We start from the raw sequence: 17,977 nt of genomic DNA on the forward strand, positions 1-17,977 counted from the left end.
TCTGGAGGAAGCTATTTCTCTAATATTAACTGAGACAAGGGTGCTGTGTTACCAGGTTAAAAAAAAACATAATGAAACTCCTAAGGACTTTGCAGAGAAATAATCTAGAAACCTGGAAAAACTTGAAAATCAACTGCTTTTATTTTATTTTATTTTTTTTCATTTTCAGGACTGGATAATCTTGTTTTTGTAAAATTCCCATACTGTTATGTGGTAACTGATATGAACAATATTTCAGTTTTGTCTTTATCCGGAGCTTTTATATATATGTTGTAATCTTTATAGTATATTTTGTCCCTTTTGATGTCTTGCTATTTGCATTTATACAGTATGAATATAATTATTCATATGAGTGACTGAACTAATCATATTCATATTCAGTCTATAAAGACATCTAAGTATGAAATTTAGCACTTCCTCATTCAAATCCTAGTATGGAAAATTCCAATTTATTTGACAGGAAGACTTCTGATTTAATTTCAGCAATTAATGTGGGCAAACATTTAAGATGAAAAATTGTCCTGCGAAATTAGCGATATTAGTGATCTGTGAATCTTACCTAATGTGAATGATCTGTGAGGAGGTGATACAGCCTTGATGAAGCTTCCAAGAGATTCAGTTTCTTAAATATAAGGCCACTAGGAATCTCATTTAAGATCAGCCATTAACTGTCATTCATATGTTTTTAAAAGCTTTCTTAGTAAATGGGAAATAAAACTACTTTTTCTGATTCTAATGTGGTGTAAACCACCCTCGGAAAACCAGATATTGATAGGTTACGTACACATTTGTAAGTAATCAGATAATCAATAATCAGAAGTTGGTAACAGTTGCTTCGATAAAGATCTTATATTTTTCTTTTAGGATGCTATTTAACTGTTTAGTCTCAAACATGACTATGATTCATACTGAGGAATCTGGAATTAAAAAGGCTTAACATTTGTGTTGGACTGACAGCTTGGCATTTAAATCCAGGATATCTCACTAATTGTAAACTGTAGTATTATCCAGAAATATAATGAGAAGGAGAAGGAGGAACTTTCTGATGATTTGCTGGCTCATTTGAATGATCATTCACTGTTTATTTTTAGAGAGTGAAAGACGTGTTAGATTTATGTAAACAATAAGTTTTTTTCTAGAGAAAACTTGTTCTCCAGGCATTTTGCTTATTCACAGACTTTTTCTACAGAATCTCTTGTTTTTTGAGGACTTCCTGAAGCATCTTTAAATTAACAAAGTGCATGGAAAGAGGCACATTTTCAAAGGCCAATTCTTAGAGCTTTTTATCTGCTAAATCAAATACTCCTGAATCTGTCAATCTAATTCAGTGTGGAATAACTTTCCTCTGCCAATCTTTCCCAGCTTGGTTTTCTCCAGAGACCTTGTGTGACGAGGTGGACATTGCTTCTGCTTGTTTGAGGATGATGGAAGATTGTAGTGTCACACAGATGGAGAAATTGCTTAAATGGAAGTTCTAAACACAACAAATTCCAGTAGCATAAGCATCGTGCTTTGGGAAATTGCTCTATAAAAAACTTTAAATGACTAATTGGAATAGTGTAAGACATTTGAATATTGGTGCTGAAGAAGATTGTGTAGTCCAGAAGATGGAAGCTTTGGTTTCGTGTGCCTGAGTTACAAATCAGGAAAATTCATTTTATTGTCCTGTCCAATCAGATACACTGCAGTCATCAATTCTTGAGAGGGTGGGCTCCATATTAAGTACTTATGCACATAGCATATTTATTCAAATGAAATTGCAACAAAAAACCTCTAGATTTCTCTATATTTCTGGTGTAGCTTGGAACTGGTTTGGTCTAATGGCCTTGAAACCAGGAGACTATGAGTTCTAGTCCCATTTTAGGCATGAAAACCAGCGAGGTGACCAGTCCCTCTGTCAGCCCAACCCCACTTCATAGGGCAGTGGTAGGCAACCTTGGCTCTTTTATGACTCATGGACTTCAACTCCCAGAATTCCTGAGCCAGCCATGCTGAGGGGAAAGGGAGAGTTTCCAAGCTGAGCCATGTTTGCTCAGGAATTCTGGGAGTTGAAGTCCATGAGTCATAAAAGAGCCAAGGTTGCCTACCCCTGTCATAGGGTGATTGCTGAGGAAAAAATAGGTGGAGGAAAGAGTAATAAAGGCTGGATATAAGAAAAATCTGGAAAAAAAGTATTTAGGTTTGTTTCACTCTGATACATTCCATACATATTAGTTCCTTTGCAGCAAGGAAACCCAAAGAGCTTTGTGGCCCTTAAAAATCTAATGAATTTATAATACAATCCTGCACATTTCCCCTATATTGTAAATCTCATTCTACCAGTGTTATTAACTCCTTGCTATACAGGTAATCCTCGACTTACGACCATAATTGAGCGCAACATTTCTGTTGTTGGTGAGACATTATGTTAAGTTAATTTTTCCCCCATTTTACGACCTTTCTTGCCAGAGTTGTTAAGTGAATCGGTGCAGTTATTAAATTGGTGACATGGCTGTTAAGAAAAATATGGCTTCCCCATTGACTTTGCTTTTCAGAAGTTCACACAAGGCAATCACATGACCTTGGGACATTGCAGTTGTCATAAAAATGAGCGAAATTACCAAGCTCCTGAATTTTGATCATTTGATCGTGGGGAGGCTGCAGTGGTCATAAGTATGAAAAACAGTCATTTTTCAGTGCTGTTGTAACTTTGAACAATCGCTAAATGAACTTGTAAGTCGACGACTACTTGTATGTTTTTAGTACCATGGCTCTAAATAGTCTGTGAGTCTGCATTTGTTCATGAGACTTCAACTAAAGTGTGTGCTATAGTCCATGTTTTGTGGTGCTTCAGATAGACAACAGCCATCACTATTCATCAAAAAGCACAATCAGATACTTTGTTTTGCTTTCTTTCCTTTTGGGTGGAAAGAAAAAAAAAGGATGTTTTGATCAAAGAACACAGGACAATTAGAAACACAAATCTAGATGATCTATAAAATCCTGTATTTCAGTGGGGGGGGGGGGAAAAGCTTGCTTGGAATCATCTTTTTTTCTTTGAAGTGCATTTTTTGCATATGTTTCATTTTGTAGTTGGATGTCTTATTTGTCAATGATTTTACTTTGAAACTTGTGTGCAGCAGTCTTGTTGGAGATGGGTGGTTTTTTAAAAAAAATTGATAAATACAAATATTCACATCTGATTCCATCCTGATGAATGTATGCAATCTTATGCATTGATTGTCAATCTGTGTGTGTATTTTTGTGTGTTTGAAAGAGAGGGAGAGAGAGAGACAGAGAGAGGGAGGGAGGGAGGGAGAGAGAGAAAGAGAGAGAGAGGTATATAGTTTTTTTATTAGAATGTCTTGTAGATGATAACAAATGTCAGTGTGGTCTGAGGCTGAAGCCACCAAAGACAGCAGCCAAACATTTGGCTGGTTAGTCATTTTTTAAAATGCATTGTGGTTGTGTTCCACCCTTTCTCTAAGGAACTTCAAATGGAGCATATGAGAGGACTGTCTCATCTTGTTATCTGTTATAAAATGTCCAGTGTGGTCTATCATATTATTATTTTCCTAGCCCCCAGTTCATTGGTTTGCTTGCCCTAACCAAACTCTCTAAACTCTGATTTTTATCATTTCCTAATAGTAGCAAACAGTGTTTCTTTGTATGTCAGATGTCCTGTGTTTATTGACATCAATAAATGGCTAAATTTTAACTTTCCTTTCCTCTGAGGAAGGCTAAAGATGATATGCAGGTGATCCATAGTACTATTTCCTCCAGGTTATTTTTCCACACATTAGCAACTCAGTGATTTGCCCTGACTCACCCAGTGAATTCTATCTTTTCCCTCTGGTTTTTGGTCCCTATGTGATCCCCATGTACAGGTAGTCCTTGACTTACAACCATTCGCTTAGTGAACATATGAACTTACAGTGGCACTGAAAAAATGACTTTTTGGTTCCTGTATGGTCCCCATGTATACAGGTAGTCTCAACTTCATTTAGTGATCTTTTGAAGTTACAGGGGCACTGGAAAAAATGACCTATGACCGTTTTTTACAATTAACAATAGTTGCAGCATCCCTATGGTCACCTGATCAAATTTGGCCACTTGACAACTGGCCTGCATTTATGGTGGTTGCAGTGTCCCAGGATCATGTGGTCACTTTTTGAGACCATCTGACAAGCAAAATGAATAAGGAAGCCGAATTCACTTAATAACCATGTTACTAGCTTAACAAAGACAGTGATTCACTTAACAACCATGGCAAGAAAGGTCATAAAATGGGGCAAAATTCACTTAACAACTGTCTTGCTTAGCAATGGAAATTTGGGACTTAATCGTGGTTGTAAGTTGAGGACTGCCTGTAATTTCCTCCATTTATTCACTAGCTTAGCATGACTTGTACCTACTTGCCCAGCCTGTGTTCTCCAGAGCTGCAACTCCTATAGCCTTCGGCCACAATAGGAGTGCTCAACAGGGATAATAGGAATTGTACTCCAACACATTCTGAAAAGTACCAGGGTGAGGCGCGTTAGACTATATTGAATGGCAGAAACACGCTGAGATTACAAAATGGGGCCTTTTCCAGTCTATCAACAGATAGCAGAGGCTAAATTATCTGGGACACTTTGCATGCTGTAGTTTTTTTCTTTTAGTTGCGTTGGTGTAGTAATTAAGGTGTGGCTTAGAAACCAGCAGTACCGCCTTAAGTGTGAAAGCCAGCTGGGTGACTTTGGGCTGATCACTTTCTTAACCCAACCTACCTCACAGGGCTGTTGTGGGAAAATAGAAATAGAAGCAGGAGCATTACCTATGTTTCCACCTTGAGCTGAATACACACACACACACACACACACACACACAAAGGTATTGTGTCAGCGACTCATTTTCTTCCTACTTTGGAGCTCCATGCATTTGGCTGAATTCCTTATGACTACTGCTTATAAAGCACATTCTAATAGCCATGCATATTGGCCTACTAGGCCAATGTTTTGTCAGTCTGCAAGAAAAGGCAGCGAAGTTGCATGCTTTTTAAACAAACCATGATGCCCACTACATAATATCTACAATTTTTGTGGACTTCTTTCTTGAATAGCTGTATGGCAGACTGATACTCAACCTGTTTGTTTTTGCTCAGCATACATATACCAAGAGGACATGGAATATTGCAATTGTTAAATGGAAGATAGAAACTTGATACTCCTGCAGTTTTCAGATGTTTAAACTTCTTCAGGATTGATTTTGAAAAACCCTTAATCTAAATATTTTCCTCTAGTGCACATTATTGAGAATGACAAAAACACTCTACATGTTGTATCTGTCTTATATACTGCCATGGAATCTCCATAACTGACAGGGATGTTGTAGGGGGACTTAAAATTTTGTCAGCAATTGTTAATTTTTAGGGAGAATGTGGAATTTTTTCAGCAGAGCAGGATAATACCACACAGTTAACAGCTCAAAATACTCAAAGGTTCTGAACAAATATTCTTCTTGTAGCAGTGAATTCTACTAAAACAGGGTCAAACTGCTGGTCCGCGGGCAAGATGCGTCATGGCAAAACTGCGCCCACTCCATTGCTGGCAATGGGGAAAAAAGTTGTGATACGTCACGACACATCACGTGACATTGAGAGTTTGACAGCCCTGTACTAAAACTTTTGAGGGAACTGTATGATGTCAATTGTTTAGGCACAAGTCACTCTATACAGGACTGAAATTGTTTCAGCTAGATATAGTTGCATTTGACTGCAGGGTACAAAAGCAATCTTCTGAATATTACCATACTTGGTCCTGTAAATTGGCAATTTTAAATAAAGATTTCCTTGGGCTAAACTGACTTCTTAGTTAGTGTTAACTATGTCCAGCTCTGCTTAGCTTTTTCAATCTGAACCAGGGTCAGTTAGATAATGTTATCTGCCGTGACAAATCATGTTTAAGGCTCACTTCCATATGTATGCTTATTTGGAAATGAATCTCTGTGGGACTCGCTTCTGAGTAAATTTACAAGTAATTGGATTATAAGCCATTGAATATCTTAAAATTAAGTTGCATCCATACAAAAAAAATTGATGAAAAATGATATGCTTCTTCATATGTGCTGATATTAGAAAATGTGTGGAGCTCCTGTAAGCAAATAGATTTTCTTAAATAAATAAATGCTATCCTTATAGAGTTATATCATAAAGATGTCTTCAGCACTTACAGTTCTCCTAGATCCAGTGGTGGGATTCAGCCGGTTCGCACCACTTCGGCAGAACCAGTAGCTAATTTTTTGTTCCCAGGCCCAGAATGGACTTTTGGAAGCGGCATCCACACAGAGAACCGGTTGTTCACATATTTGAATCCCACCACTGCCTAGATCACAGGTCTGCAACCCGCGGCTCTGGAGCCGCATGCGGCTCTTTCAGCCGTCTCCTGCGGCTCCCGGTCCTCTGCCATGTGCAGTCCAAAAATAAAAAAGTGGGACTAAAAAAGTTCAACCAATCAATTCAAATATGCAGGGTAGGTGCATATCTCGGCTTGGCTCTACTCTTCAGTCAAACCCTGTTCTGCGCATGTGCGCATGTACGTGCATGTGCACATATTTTTTGCGGCTCCCAGTTTTTCCTTTTGTGAGGGAACCGGTTCTGAGTGGCTCTTTCACTGTTTGAGGTTGCTGACCCCTGGCCTAGATCTAATTTTTTAAAAGTTCTGTTTGGATTTATATCTAACATGGTTATGTTGCCTAGATGCAAAAGAGCTCTTGTACCATGAAAATTATTGTTGCTGATATTATTACTTCTGTACTACTGTACTAATACTGATATTAATACTACTAACTGATAAAAAGTCTAGTCATGCCGGCCACATGACCACGGAGACGTCCTCGGACAAGCGCTGGCTCTTTGGCTTTGAAACGGAGATGAGCACTGGCCCCTAGAGTTGGAAACGACTAGCACGCATGTGCGGGGGAACCTTTACCTTTACCTTTACCCCATACATTTGGGGAAGACTGGATGTGCTTCAGATCCCTTCAGAATTTAATGCTACCATCTTGTGCGACTACGAAAGTGTGCCATCCCATCTCAGTCACAGCACCTATCCTCTGGAACAGCATCCATTCCCCAGATATGTATAGTGCCCAATCTCCTGGCATTCCTGAAAGCTCTTATAACCTGGCTTCTGTTCCAAAGCTGGGATTAATAATGAGTTATCTGTCGGTGGGGCCTTCCTCATTCTGTACTGTTTGTTGCTATTTGACAGTCTGGACTGCCTGTTTATGTGGGTTCAGCAGGGTTTTTTGGGTGGATTTTTGAAAGCTGCCCAGAGTCTTCTGGGGGTGGGCCACTACATCAAATCAAATACATTGTATTACATTAACTAATCCCACTATAATATGAGCACAGATAGTAATAGCACCTGTTTGTGCATCATATTCGTTGGTTCTGTACTAGCACTAAAATGCTCTCTTCAGCGTTCAGCTATTCTAACCAAAGGGCCCGTGCAAAAGCTAGCAGATGCGAACTGATTAGCCAGTGATAGTGCTGAACTGTAACTCCCAACATCCTTTTTTTCCTCACTGAACTGAGTGGGAGTAGTGGGATTTACGGTTCAGCAACATTTGGAGGGCCACAGGTTCTCCATTAATCCAGTAAGTGTTGAGCTTTGGTAAGAGTGGATCTTCTCCTAGTCCCAGTCCATCATCAATTTAGGAAGAGGAACTGCCGTTTTTGTCTCTGTAGATCTATGATTATTTTGGCCCCACATTGGCACTTTTCATCTGAATTTATAATGCATTTCCTTGCAGTGATATCAAGGCTGAGCAGAATTTCCTCTCTTGTCCCTGTGTTCTAAATTTGTGTAGCTGTTATAGAAAACAAGCAGTTTCGCTGGAACTGAATGAGTTATTTCCTGATAATAACTTGAGATGGGGGTGGGGGTAAGAAGTTTTTATAAATAACTTCTTTTTACTGGAATATTGTATGAAAAGTGACTTCTGAAGCCTTTGGAATCTGGCAGGACATATTTATTAGTAAATATGTAAAAAAAAAGCATTCAAGTACTTGCTTAAATTAATATAGCAAACTGTATGTGCTTCTTATAAACCTTGATGAACTTTAAAAGTGCTTGCTTGCCAATTTCCTTTCTTTTTTAAACTAACCATATCCTTAAGTTTTGTTGTTGTTTTTTTACCCACATTGAAATATAAACAAGGAAGTCCTCCACCTTAAATGTGGAGTGATTTTTATTATCTAAACTTGAGAAGCTCTTAGGGGGTGGGGTGGGAGAGCCTTCATTGACATGGCAGAGGAGGGGAAAAAAAAGAGAAAACATATTTTAATTGGAAAGTAGGTAGGAAATGTGTAAATGTTTCCAGAAATGGGCAGTTTGTAAAGTCTGCAACAGAACAAATTGGATGCCTTAATTATAGCCTGGGAGCAAAGTAACAGTTTGGGGAACGTGACAAGTTGCTACCTTTTAAAGCCCTAGTGCAGGGGTAGGCAACCTCGGCTCTTTTATGACTCATGGACTTCAACTCCCAGAATTCCTGAGCCAGCTGGCTCAGGAATTCTGGGAGTTGAAGTCCATGAGTCATAAAAGAGCCGAGGTTGCCTACCCCTGCCCTAGTGAGAAGGCGAAGGGAGACTGAATCTGTTGGTTACTTCTCATTTATAGCCACTGTAACATAAACAAAAAAATAGGTTGGTATGTTGTTTTATAGATTTTTTTTAAAGGATGAGAAATGTTTAAATAACAGTAACTCAGGGGTAGAACATGGGTTTTGACGTATGCAGGATTAGTCCCTGTCATCTGAAATGGTATAGGGTTTCCTGCCTGAGCAGGGGGTTGGACTAGATCACAGGCCTGCAACCCGCGGCTCCGGAGCCGCATGCGGCTCTTTCAGCCATCTCCTGTGGCTCCCAGTCCTCTGCTATGTGTACTCCAAAAAAAAAAGTGAGACTAAAAAATTTCAACCAATCAATTCAAATATGCAGGGTAGGTGCATATCTCACCTTGGCTCCACTCTTCAGTCAAACTCTGTTCTGCGCATGCGTGCATGTATGCACATGCGCACACATTTTTTGCGGCTCCCAGTTTTTCCTTTTGTGAGGGAACTGGTTCCGAGTGGCTCTTTCACTGTTTGAGGTTGCTGAACCCTGTCCTATTGAAATAGGATTAGCAGCCAGTTTGGTCTAAGGCTCTAAGATAGAAATCAAGAGACCATGAGTTCTAGTCCCATTTTAGGCATGAAAGCCAAATGGCTGATTTGGGCCAATCACTCTCTCTCAGCTCAATCCACTTCACTTGTAGGGAAAATAGGAGGAGGAAAGAGTATTAGGTATGTTTGCCTTGTTGAGGGCGCACACATGCGCACACATTTTTTGCGGCTCCCAGTTTTTCCTTTTGTGAGGGAACCGGTTCCGAGTGGCTCTTTCACTGTTTCAGGTTGCTGACCCCTGGACTAGATGACCTCCAAGGTCCCTTCCAACTTTACTATTGTGATTGTGATTATGATCTCTAAAACATCTGGACTTGGTTTTAAAGCCCTGGTGATCACTGCCAGGCTGAGTACGAAGCTACATTCGATAAACCTCTTTTTATATGTTGAAAGGAAGATTAAAAACTAATACAAAGTAATACAAAATAAGAAAAAAAAATGAAGAGAAATCTTAAAATGCAAGAGAAGGAAAAGAAAATAAAAAGATGCAAGAAATGGCTTCTGGCCTTCTTTGTAGCAATTATAAATACAAGTAGTGATCCTTTCGTTCACCGTTTCAGAGACATTTCCTTATCTAATCAGAGAAACAAAATGACCCAGGGCAAATCCGCCTCTGTTTTGATCACATTCACAGACTATTGATATGCCAAAAATCATAAATACTTATGTGCATTTGTCAAGAGTTTTCAAAAAAATTTAGGCCGCAGAACCTGCTATTTTTTTTTAAGAAACTCAGAATCCTTGATCAAGAAGAAACCCTGCCATGAATGAAAATTGGCTGCATTTGAAGGGTGGGTTTGTATGTTTGTTTGCTTCTTTTCTTTTGTTTTTAGTATCTCATAGACCCCCCATGCAGTTTTTACAAAACCTTAGGGGGGGGTGTCCATGGAACTCAATATGAAAAACCCAGGATTAATACATTTATGGGTTCTCTTGGAACTGCCATCATTGATATTGGAAACATATGGATTTCAGAAGTACTATCCTGCCTTAGACAGGTATTTTGGCTGCAAACAGGCCCAACTGGACTTTTCTTGCATCATAGAGCTTTGGTTTTCTTTGCAGGCCAATTAAAATAAAGCAGCTGTTGTGTAACTGTTTTAATGTGCAGCAGATTGGACAGGGTTTTTTTTGTTTTTGTTTGATTTCAGTTAAAAGAGTGCCTTTGCTACAATACAAAATGGAACTTTACTGCCATCCATGTTTGGATATTCCGAGATTTCTCTCCTGGCCCTCAAGCATGTCTCGTAACATTTATACCCTAGGTCTAGGTCTCTAGGAAGACAAACTTGATTATTTTGGGGGGGGGGGGGAAATGGACAAATGCTCCATAGCCCAAGACAGTTATTGGATACAGTATCCTATTAGCACTAATTCATAAAACCAGTGTTATACAGCAACTCTTTCCTGTGTTGAGTGCAACAATTAGAGGATTACAATAAAACATGAAATTGTTTCTGCCGCTATGTCCAGTTCATTCTGTGCTTCTGGTTTTATAATAATCATCTTTTGCTGCATTCCACTTCTGGGTGCCTGCTTAGCTAAGTGCAAAGGAAAGATCTCTCGCCCCCCCCCCCCCAAATCTGTAGAACAAGTTGTTTTAAACAAGTGCAAAATAACCAAGGTATCCACTTTTCCTCCTCCAGAACCAGCCTTCCTTTTCAGCCGAATAATTCACTTCCAAAGGAGCTCAGCTGACTTGTAAAATAACTCACTTCTAAATATTTCACTTGTCCAGTTGGACCCTCTGAGGGCTTTTTATGTACGTACATAAATTGCCTGTGTTCAAACACACATTTTCTCTTTCACTGCTTTCACTGCTTGTAGTGGGATAAATTACACTCCTCCCCCCCATAGGAAGTACATAGGGAGGTTGTTTGACAGAGCAGTTTTGCTGGTAGCTAGCTGTTAATCCGCTCAAGAGGAGTAACAGCTCACTTACCATTTTGCTACCAGCCTGCACCATGTATCATTGGTAACTGCCTAGGAAGAATCTGGAGAAACTCTGGAGTGGCCATTAAGGAAAGAATTTTAAAAGAACCATTGAAAGCCAGTGGTGTAAACAATAAGTGTCTTTGTTTAAATTCTGGGTTGGAAAGGCTGTTGCTTGAAAACCTTTAATAAAAATCCTTCACCACCACCACCCCTCCGCTGAGTCTTCTTTCATTGACATAGAAATACTCAAGAGTTTCATCAGATAGCAATTTTCAGGGGTTTGACACTCCTTTCCCTGGCTAAAGTGCCTTGGTGGTTTGACACTCCCTGTCCACATTCAAAAGGAGGGGATGGGTTTAAAACATTACTTGCAGTTGCTTCAGTGTTTGCGGTCAGTGTCCCCTTAAAATGAAGAATGAAACAACCCTGTACTGTTTTGGAGATACAAATAAGGGAGCTGACACCAAGTTTTGTAATGGCATTTGGCTTTGGAAATGGGATGAGCAAAGAAACCCAGGAAAGGCCACAACAAAATGCAGTAGCCTACCTTTTTTCTGGCTTAGTGTTGCTAAAATACCTAGTAGCTGAATTCATTGCATTCAGTTTCCACTGATTTCACTGGAAGGTAACTTCATGAATAACTTAATCCCAGTCGGCAAATTCTTCTTGTCTTGTTTCTCAGGTTTATCTCATTTAGAACTTAACATGTTTTCACATCTCAGTGGAAGGTAGACAGTTGGTGGTCTTGAAACCACAATTCTCACATGCCAGATTATTGGCTGTGCTAATTGAAGATGTTGGAACTGGTTAAATATTACAGCAGAGGTAGTAGATTGCCTGTCCCTGTGCGACGCAATGAATGAACAAGGGCAAAATATGACAACTTCCTATTCCAGTTGAGGGGAGAAACAGACCTTTAGTAATCAGCTTAATCTCCTTTTCATATTGCATGCCTTCCCTATATGACCAGTAGTATAATGTTGACTTGTACTGCTTTGTTACTTTTATACTTCACTCCATCCAGTAATCAGTATGGCATCACAGCATCTTTAAGGAGTTTGACAACATGACATAGGATACGGTGAGAGATTCTGCTCGGGGTCTCATTTTCAAATATGAGCTTTGGATTTTTAAATTTATGCTAAAGTTAATATGTGTGTTAATTTTCTCTTGTCTGAAGAAAGGTTCTTGTTTCTTGCAACTTTGATGCTGTTCATTAATGCCTAGAGTCCCTAAATAGCAGATATGGGACCTACTGACTTCTAAATGTTGCTGGATGTCAACTCCCATCTGTGAAGCCACTAGTCAGAGGTCATAAGAATTGTAGGCCCAAGTTCTCTTGCTCTTTTAGAAGAATATTAGACAAACTGGAAGTCAGATCAAAATCTCAGCTGCAATGGACGTTTTGGAGTTGACACATGCTTGTTCTATTTCTGTGGAATGCTACTATTCTGAAATAATATTCTCTTTGACTGGTATGCTACTGTAGAACACTAAAGCATTTAAACAGAGGGCAATAAAAGATTTGTGGTAAAAATTCCATTTATAGAAAGGTTCTGCCCTGGTGAAGATAGTAATATTGAAGCATGAATTAATATACTGTTATATTGCAATTTCTGTTGAGACATATACAAAGAGCTCTTAACTCCTCTTCAAAGTCCATTTCCGGGATGGACTGAACAATGTTATGTGAAATTTATTATTAAATCTTGCAGTTGTAGAATTTGTTTTTGCAGCTTTTAGTCTGGGTCACTGGCCTCTAGTAAGGGATTTGATTTTATTTGTCATTGATGGGTGGTACTATTTTACTTCAATTATAAGTAAAGGCTATGAATCAGAAATAAGCTGAAAACAAAAAACAGTCTGAAAGCCAAGGTTGTCCATGTTGTGCTTAAGAAGATAACAAGTCTTTAACACATGATTTTGAAGTATTTGATGCAAAGTAGCAGGAAACTTAAATTTTCAAAACTCAGCAAGCTGAATATTATGCAGAGCAGTGAATAAGGGCTAAGGATGGAGACATTTTAAAAAGCTTTGGATTGCATAGCCATAAGGCTACATTTAAATAATGATTGAAATAAGCTTTTGGCATTAAGTTAGCATAGCATTATGAGATAAAGAGGCATTCACTTCTTAAAACAAAGATCACAGTGACTTACTTGTCTCTTACTTTAGGGAAATGCATATAAAGAATAAAAAATAACCATCTGCATATTAACAAATGTATTACTACTTTAAGTTCACTGTATCTATTATATTCCACACTTGGTGAATGCAGTTCAAATCTAGGGAGGTATTTCAATGCCACTCCAGTTTTATTTGTAAAAGTGTTAACAGAATAACATTAGGAAAGCAATTTATGGTTTCTCCCCCATGCTTCTCTTCCTGAATGACTTTGGCAGGGAAAGTCATCTCATCAGCTGCCTGACCAATTTATTTGTATGGCCTTCGAAATAATTGCATAAAATGCCCGTTACGATCTTTGGAGAAAATAGGTAAACAGCTCTATGGGTGACACTCTTATGTGCCTACTCAAGGGTTTCCTTTTAGGTAAATATGTTCAGCATTTGTAACCTAAATAATATACTAAAGTGGGTAGTAAATCGTGTGCTTTAACCACCATGGTAATAATTAAAAGATTATTTTACTTTTAAATGTTTTTTGACTTGTAAAGGTAAAGGTTCCCCTGCATATGCTTGCTAGTCGTTTCCAACTCTAGGGGCCGGTGCTCATCTCCGTTTCAAAGCCGAAGAGCCAGCGCTTGTCCGAGGACGTCTCCGTGGTCATGTGGCCGGCACGACTAGACGCCAAAGGCACACGGAATGCTGTTACCTTCCCACCGGAGTGGTCCCTATTTTTCTACTTGCATTTTTACGTGCTTTCGAACTGCTAGGTTGGCAGAAGCTGGGACGAGTAACAGGCGCTCACTCTGTTACGCGGCACTCGGGATTCGACCCGCCAAACTGCCGACCTTCTGATCGACAAGCTCAGCATCCTAACCCACTGACTTGTATGATATGCCATATACCAAAGGATTTGATGTGTATGCATGTAAAAACAAATCCAAGATGATTCTGTGGGTCTTTTTTATTGGGGAGCTGAGTAGCCAACTGATTCACTGGCAGCAGTATCGCTGCCTTTATGCAGTTTAGTGTGCAGATGGCGAGATTTGGCCTTGTTTGCCTGGGCTGTGTGAATACTTTCACTTGATTTCTCCATACCAGCAGGTGAAACTTTTCACAGCCCAGAGGTAAATAAACCCACCTGCTAAATTCTGTGCAGTAGGCATCTGTTGATGGGATTAGAGCAGGCCTGGCTAAGCTGGTTTTCTGTTTTCCTTAGCTGGCAGTGCTGTTGAAGTCCTAGAGTTATCAACTGTTGGCCTGGAAATAAGGCCTCTTCTTTAAAAGCTGCCACAGGGGAACAGATGGGACACAGCTGTTGTATTTGTTCCTCCCAATACACATTGTACTGGAACACAAAAGCCAACATATGGATAGAGTTGTTGGGCACTGTGAATTTTCGGGTGGGTCTTTCGGTGGTGAAAGAGCTGAGGTGCCTGGCTCCCATCCCATTCTGCCACACTGAGGTTGGGCAGAGAGAAGGGAGAAGGATGGGTACTTCTTCCCTTTTACAGTAGTGGGGCCCAAGGGCCATAAAGGACTTTGATCCTCTGTATAGTCCCTGGGAAAATATGCCTTCTCTGACTAATAAAAGGAAGAATAGGCTGGCAGCAACAGTGCTGCTGTGATTGATTAGGAAGTAGCAATGCAGGAGGATGTAGCACCAGGTATTTCTTCCATTGTTCCATCATTCCTTCCAACGGCTTCCCCATTACATCTTCTACTGAGGCTCTTTGTGACTTGGTTCATTGCTGTTGTGAATATTGAAGGCATGGGAGAAGGGAGAACCCATGGTTCTTTGGCCAGTGGGCTCCAAAGTTTCCTCCTCTGCTTTCATTGTTTGGCAAGATAAAGTCCATTTGCCATAATTGGGGCAGAGGGTAAACAGATAAGCAGACTTATCATATCTTCAGGGTTCACATCTGTATTACTGCTTTAGCGACTTTCAGAAACTCCATGCTCATTGATTTGGCTGTTGGCAAGCCTACAAAGAGTTCATAGTACAACATTATGATCCACTTGGTATGTTTCTAGAAATAAGCTCCACTAGATGCTTGTTGTTTACTGCGGCGGTGATTTATAATTGTAGTCTAAACTGAATGGCAGAATATAATAAAATGACAAATCTTTTTCAAATTGTGGCCACATAGGGCTATGTGGGTGAGTGGGTCCATTTTACGTCTAAGGTATGCTCATTTTGCGCACTCTCTCTGAATTGGATATAGGAATATGGCAGAAAAGTGTTTTAAAAAATGAAAAAAAAAATCGATCGCTGTATTTTCTCTGAATCATTAAGGCATTTAAAAACATGACTAATTCTTCACCTTCATGTTGTTGTGCTAGCCCACACTTAAGACAACTTGTGCTGTCTTGCTCATACTTACTTGGAAATGAAATCTAACAGAGTTCACTTCTTGTACTTCTTATAGGCAGGACTTAGTTGGCTTTTGCAACTAGTATCTGTACAGAGACTCAGTTTTCTCAGAGGGGACTTTGTAAGTTGTATGTACGCGTGCACGCACAATTTCAGGAAGAGAGTTGGCGGATGTGAAAAAGTCAGCTTTTTAAGGAAGGATGTGAAGAAGCAAGTTTTAAAGGAGTCATGCACATTTTAATCTCTGTTGTGGTTTTAGAACACCATTGGGAGCTTCCTTAGATGAGCAGAGCAACCCAACGTTAAAAGGTAAATGTCTAGCACTTTCTCACTTTCTCTGTTTTCTTGCTCGTTAGACGGAAAGTACAAGAATAATAACTCACCAAAATGCAGTTTGAATTGAAGCTATTTGGACGTTGTGAAAAGAACCACGGGTCCCTGATCTCCGGGGCCGGGCTTCTGAACAGGAATGGGATGTTCAGGGTTAAGTACTTCCAGTATTCATGTCTCCCTAGTGCTAAAGCTAAGTGAGACTCTTGTGTAGGTAAGCCTGCTGGAAGGAGAGAGCAAGAAAGAAGCGTACTGGGAAGTAGGTCAGCCTTTCAGTACACTCTTTCTCGACTGGCTCTGACTGAACTCACCACACCTGAAAAGTTACCACCTGCACAAACCAGAATGCAAAAGTTCAAAGTACGACAAGAATGTGCAGGTAGTGACAGAGCCAAGAAGAAGCCTCTGCAGTAGCTGGAGCTCTTTCATTTCATTTTTCCCAGGGATGAAAGGGAATGTTGGTTCCCAGATAATGCTTTGGCTTGAAACTTTTGGTGAGCAGTTTCAAAAGGTTAAAGCTTTTGTGCCATGTTTCATGTGACTCAGACGTACTAAGTTACGTGGCATTCGTAGATAGGAAATTGCTCTCTCTTTTTTTTTCTTTTTAGCATGACAATATCTCTGGAGGTTGCCTTGATGTCTTATAAGATTTGTCATTTTTTTTTTGTTCAGAACTGCCAGCGCTAACAGTTTGAGGCTTATTAGACTGGGATAAGTCTGTAAACTTCATGACAACTTTGTACAATTTGCTAGTGTGTAAAATGGCGGTTAAAGTATGGGATTGGAACAAGGACCAGCTTTAAGCCCATTTTAAGCCGTGGAATTTTAACGTAATTTGGGCCAATCAGTATTTCACAGGGCTGTTGTGATGAGGAAAGAAGGAAATGCTATAAAGGAAAGATGAGATGCAAATAAATAGATATTCTAAAATATGTGTAGTATTTTAATTTACAATTGACAGTACTGCTAGAAAATAACCACAATAGATTTTGATTTTGTCAAACTGGTATCTGTTTTAGGCATGCTGGTGAGGAATGGAGGAAGTTTTGAAGATGATTTGTCTCTGGGAGCAGAAGGTGGGTATGGCATTAAGCATATGGTTTTTTAAAAATAAAATAAAATGAAACTACTCTGCTTTTCTAAAACTGAACAGTATATTTTTATTCTGATTGAAGCATGCGAGATTACCGTATATACTTGAGTATAAGCCGACTCGAGTATAAGCCGAGACCCCCAATTTCACCCCCAAAAACTGGAAAAAGTTGGTGACTTGAGTATAAGCCGATCCGCCGTTCTGCAAGCCTCCGCCGCCGGCTGCTTCGTTCCGCAGCGGAAAGAAGCAGGCAGGCTGCTTCGTTCCGCAGTGGAAAGAAGCAGCCTGCTTCGTTCAGGCTGCTTCGTTCCACAGCGGAAAGAAGCAGGCAGGCAGGGGGCGGAGGAACGGAGACCCGGCGACGTTTGGGGAGGTTTGGGCGCCTCTCCAAATATCCCCAAACGTCGCCGGGTCTCCGTTCCTCTGTGCCCTGCCTGCCTGCTTCTTTCCACAGCGGAAAGAAGCAGGCAGGCAGGGGGCGGAGGAACGGAGACCCGGCGACGTTTGGGGAGGTTTGGGCGCCTCTCCAAATATCCCCAAACGTCGCCGGGTCTCCGTTCCTCTGTGCCCTGCCTGCCTGCTTCTTTCCACAGCGGAAAGAAGCAGGCAGGCAGGGGGCGGAGGAACGGAGACCCGGCGACGTTTGGGGAGGTTTGGGCGCCTCTCCAAATATCCCCAAACGTCGCCGGGTCTCCGTTCCTCTGTGCCCTGCCTGCCTGCTTCTTTCCACAGCGGAAAGAAGCAGGGAGGCAGGGGGCGGAGGAACGGAGACCCGGCGACGTTTGGGGAGGTTTGGGCGCCTCTCCAAATATCCCCAAACGTCGCCGGGTCTCCGTTCCTCTGTGCCCTGCCTGCCTGCTTCTTTCCACAGCGGAAAGAAGCAGGGAGGCAGGGGGCGGAGGAACGGAGACCCGGCGACGTTTGGGGAGGTTTGGG

General features: G+C 40.6%; 1 protein-coding gene across 3 annotated transcripts in view; it reads left to right on the forward strand.

The window, feature by feature from the left end:
• Positions 1-17,977, forward strand: part of ITPRID2 (ITPR interacting domain containing 2) — a 76,826-nt gene that overhangs the window by 4,099 nt on the left and 54,750 nt on the right. For 2 of the 3 annotated variants that reach the window (XM_081313882.1, XM_081313884.1), the window contains exons 3-4: positions 15,878-15,927; positions 16,968-17,024. In XM_081313882.1, coding sequence (XP_081170008.1) covers positions 15,878-15,927; positions 16,968-17,024 — 107 coding nt within the window. Of the gene's footprint in view, positions 1-15,877; positions 15,928-16,314; positions 16,443-16,967; positions 17,025-17,977 lie in introns of those variants that run through there. The other variant, XM_081313883.1, reaches the window with a different exon arrangement.

This window comes from Vipera berus (genome assembly GCF_964194415.1).
Source record: "Vipera berus genome assembly, chromosome: 1".
NCBI lineage: Eukaryota > Metazoa > Chordata > Lepidosauria > Squamata > Viperidae > Vipera > Vipera berus.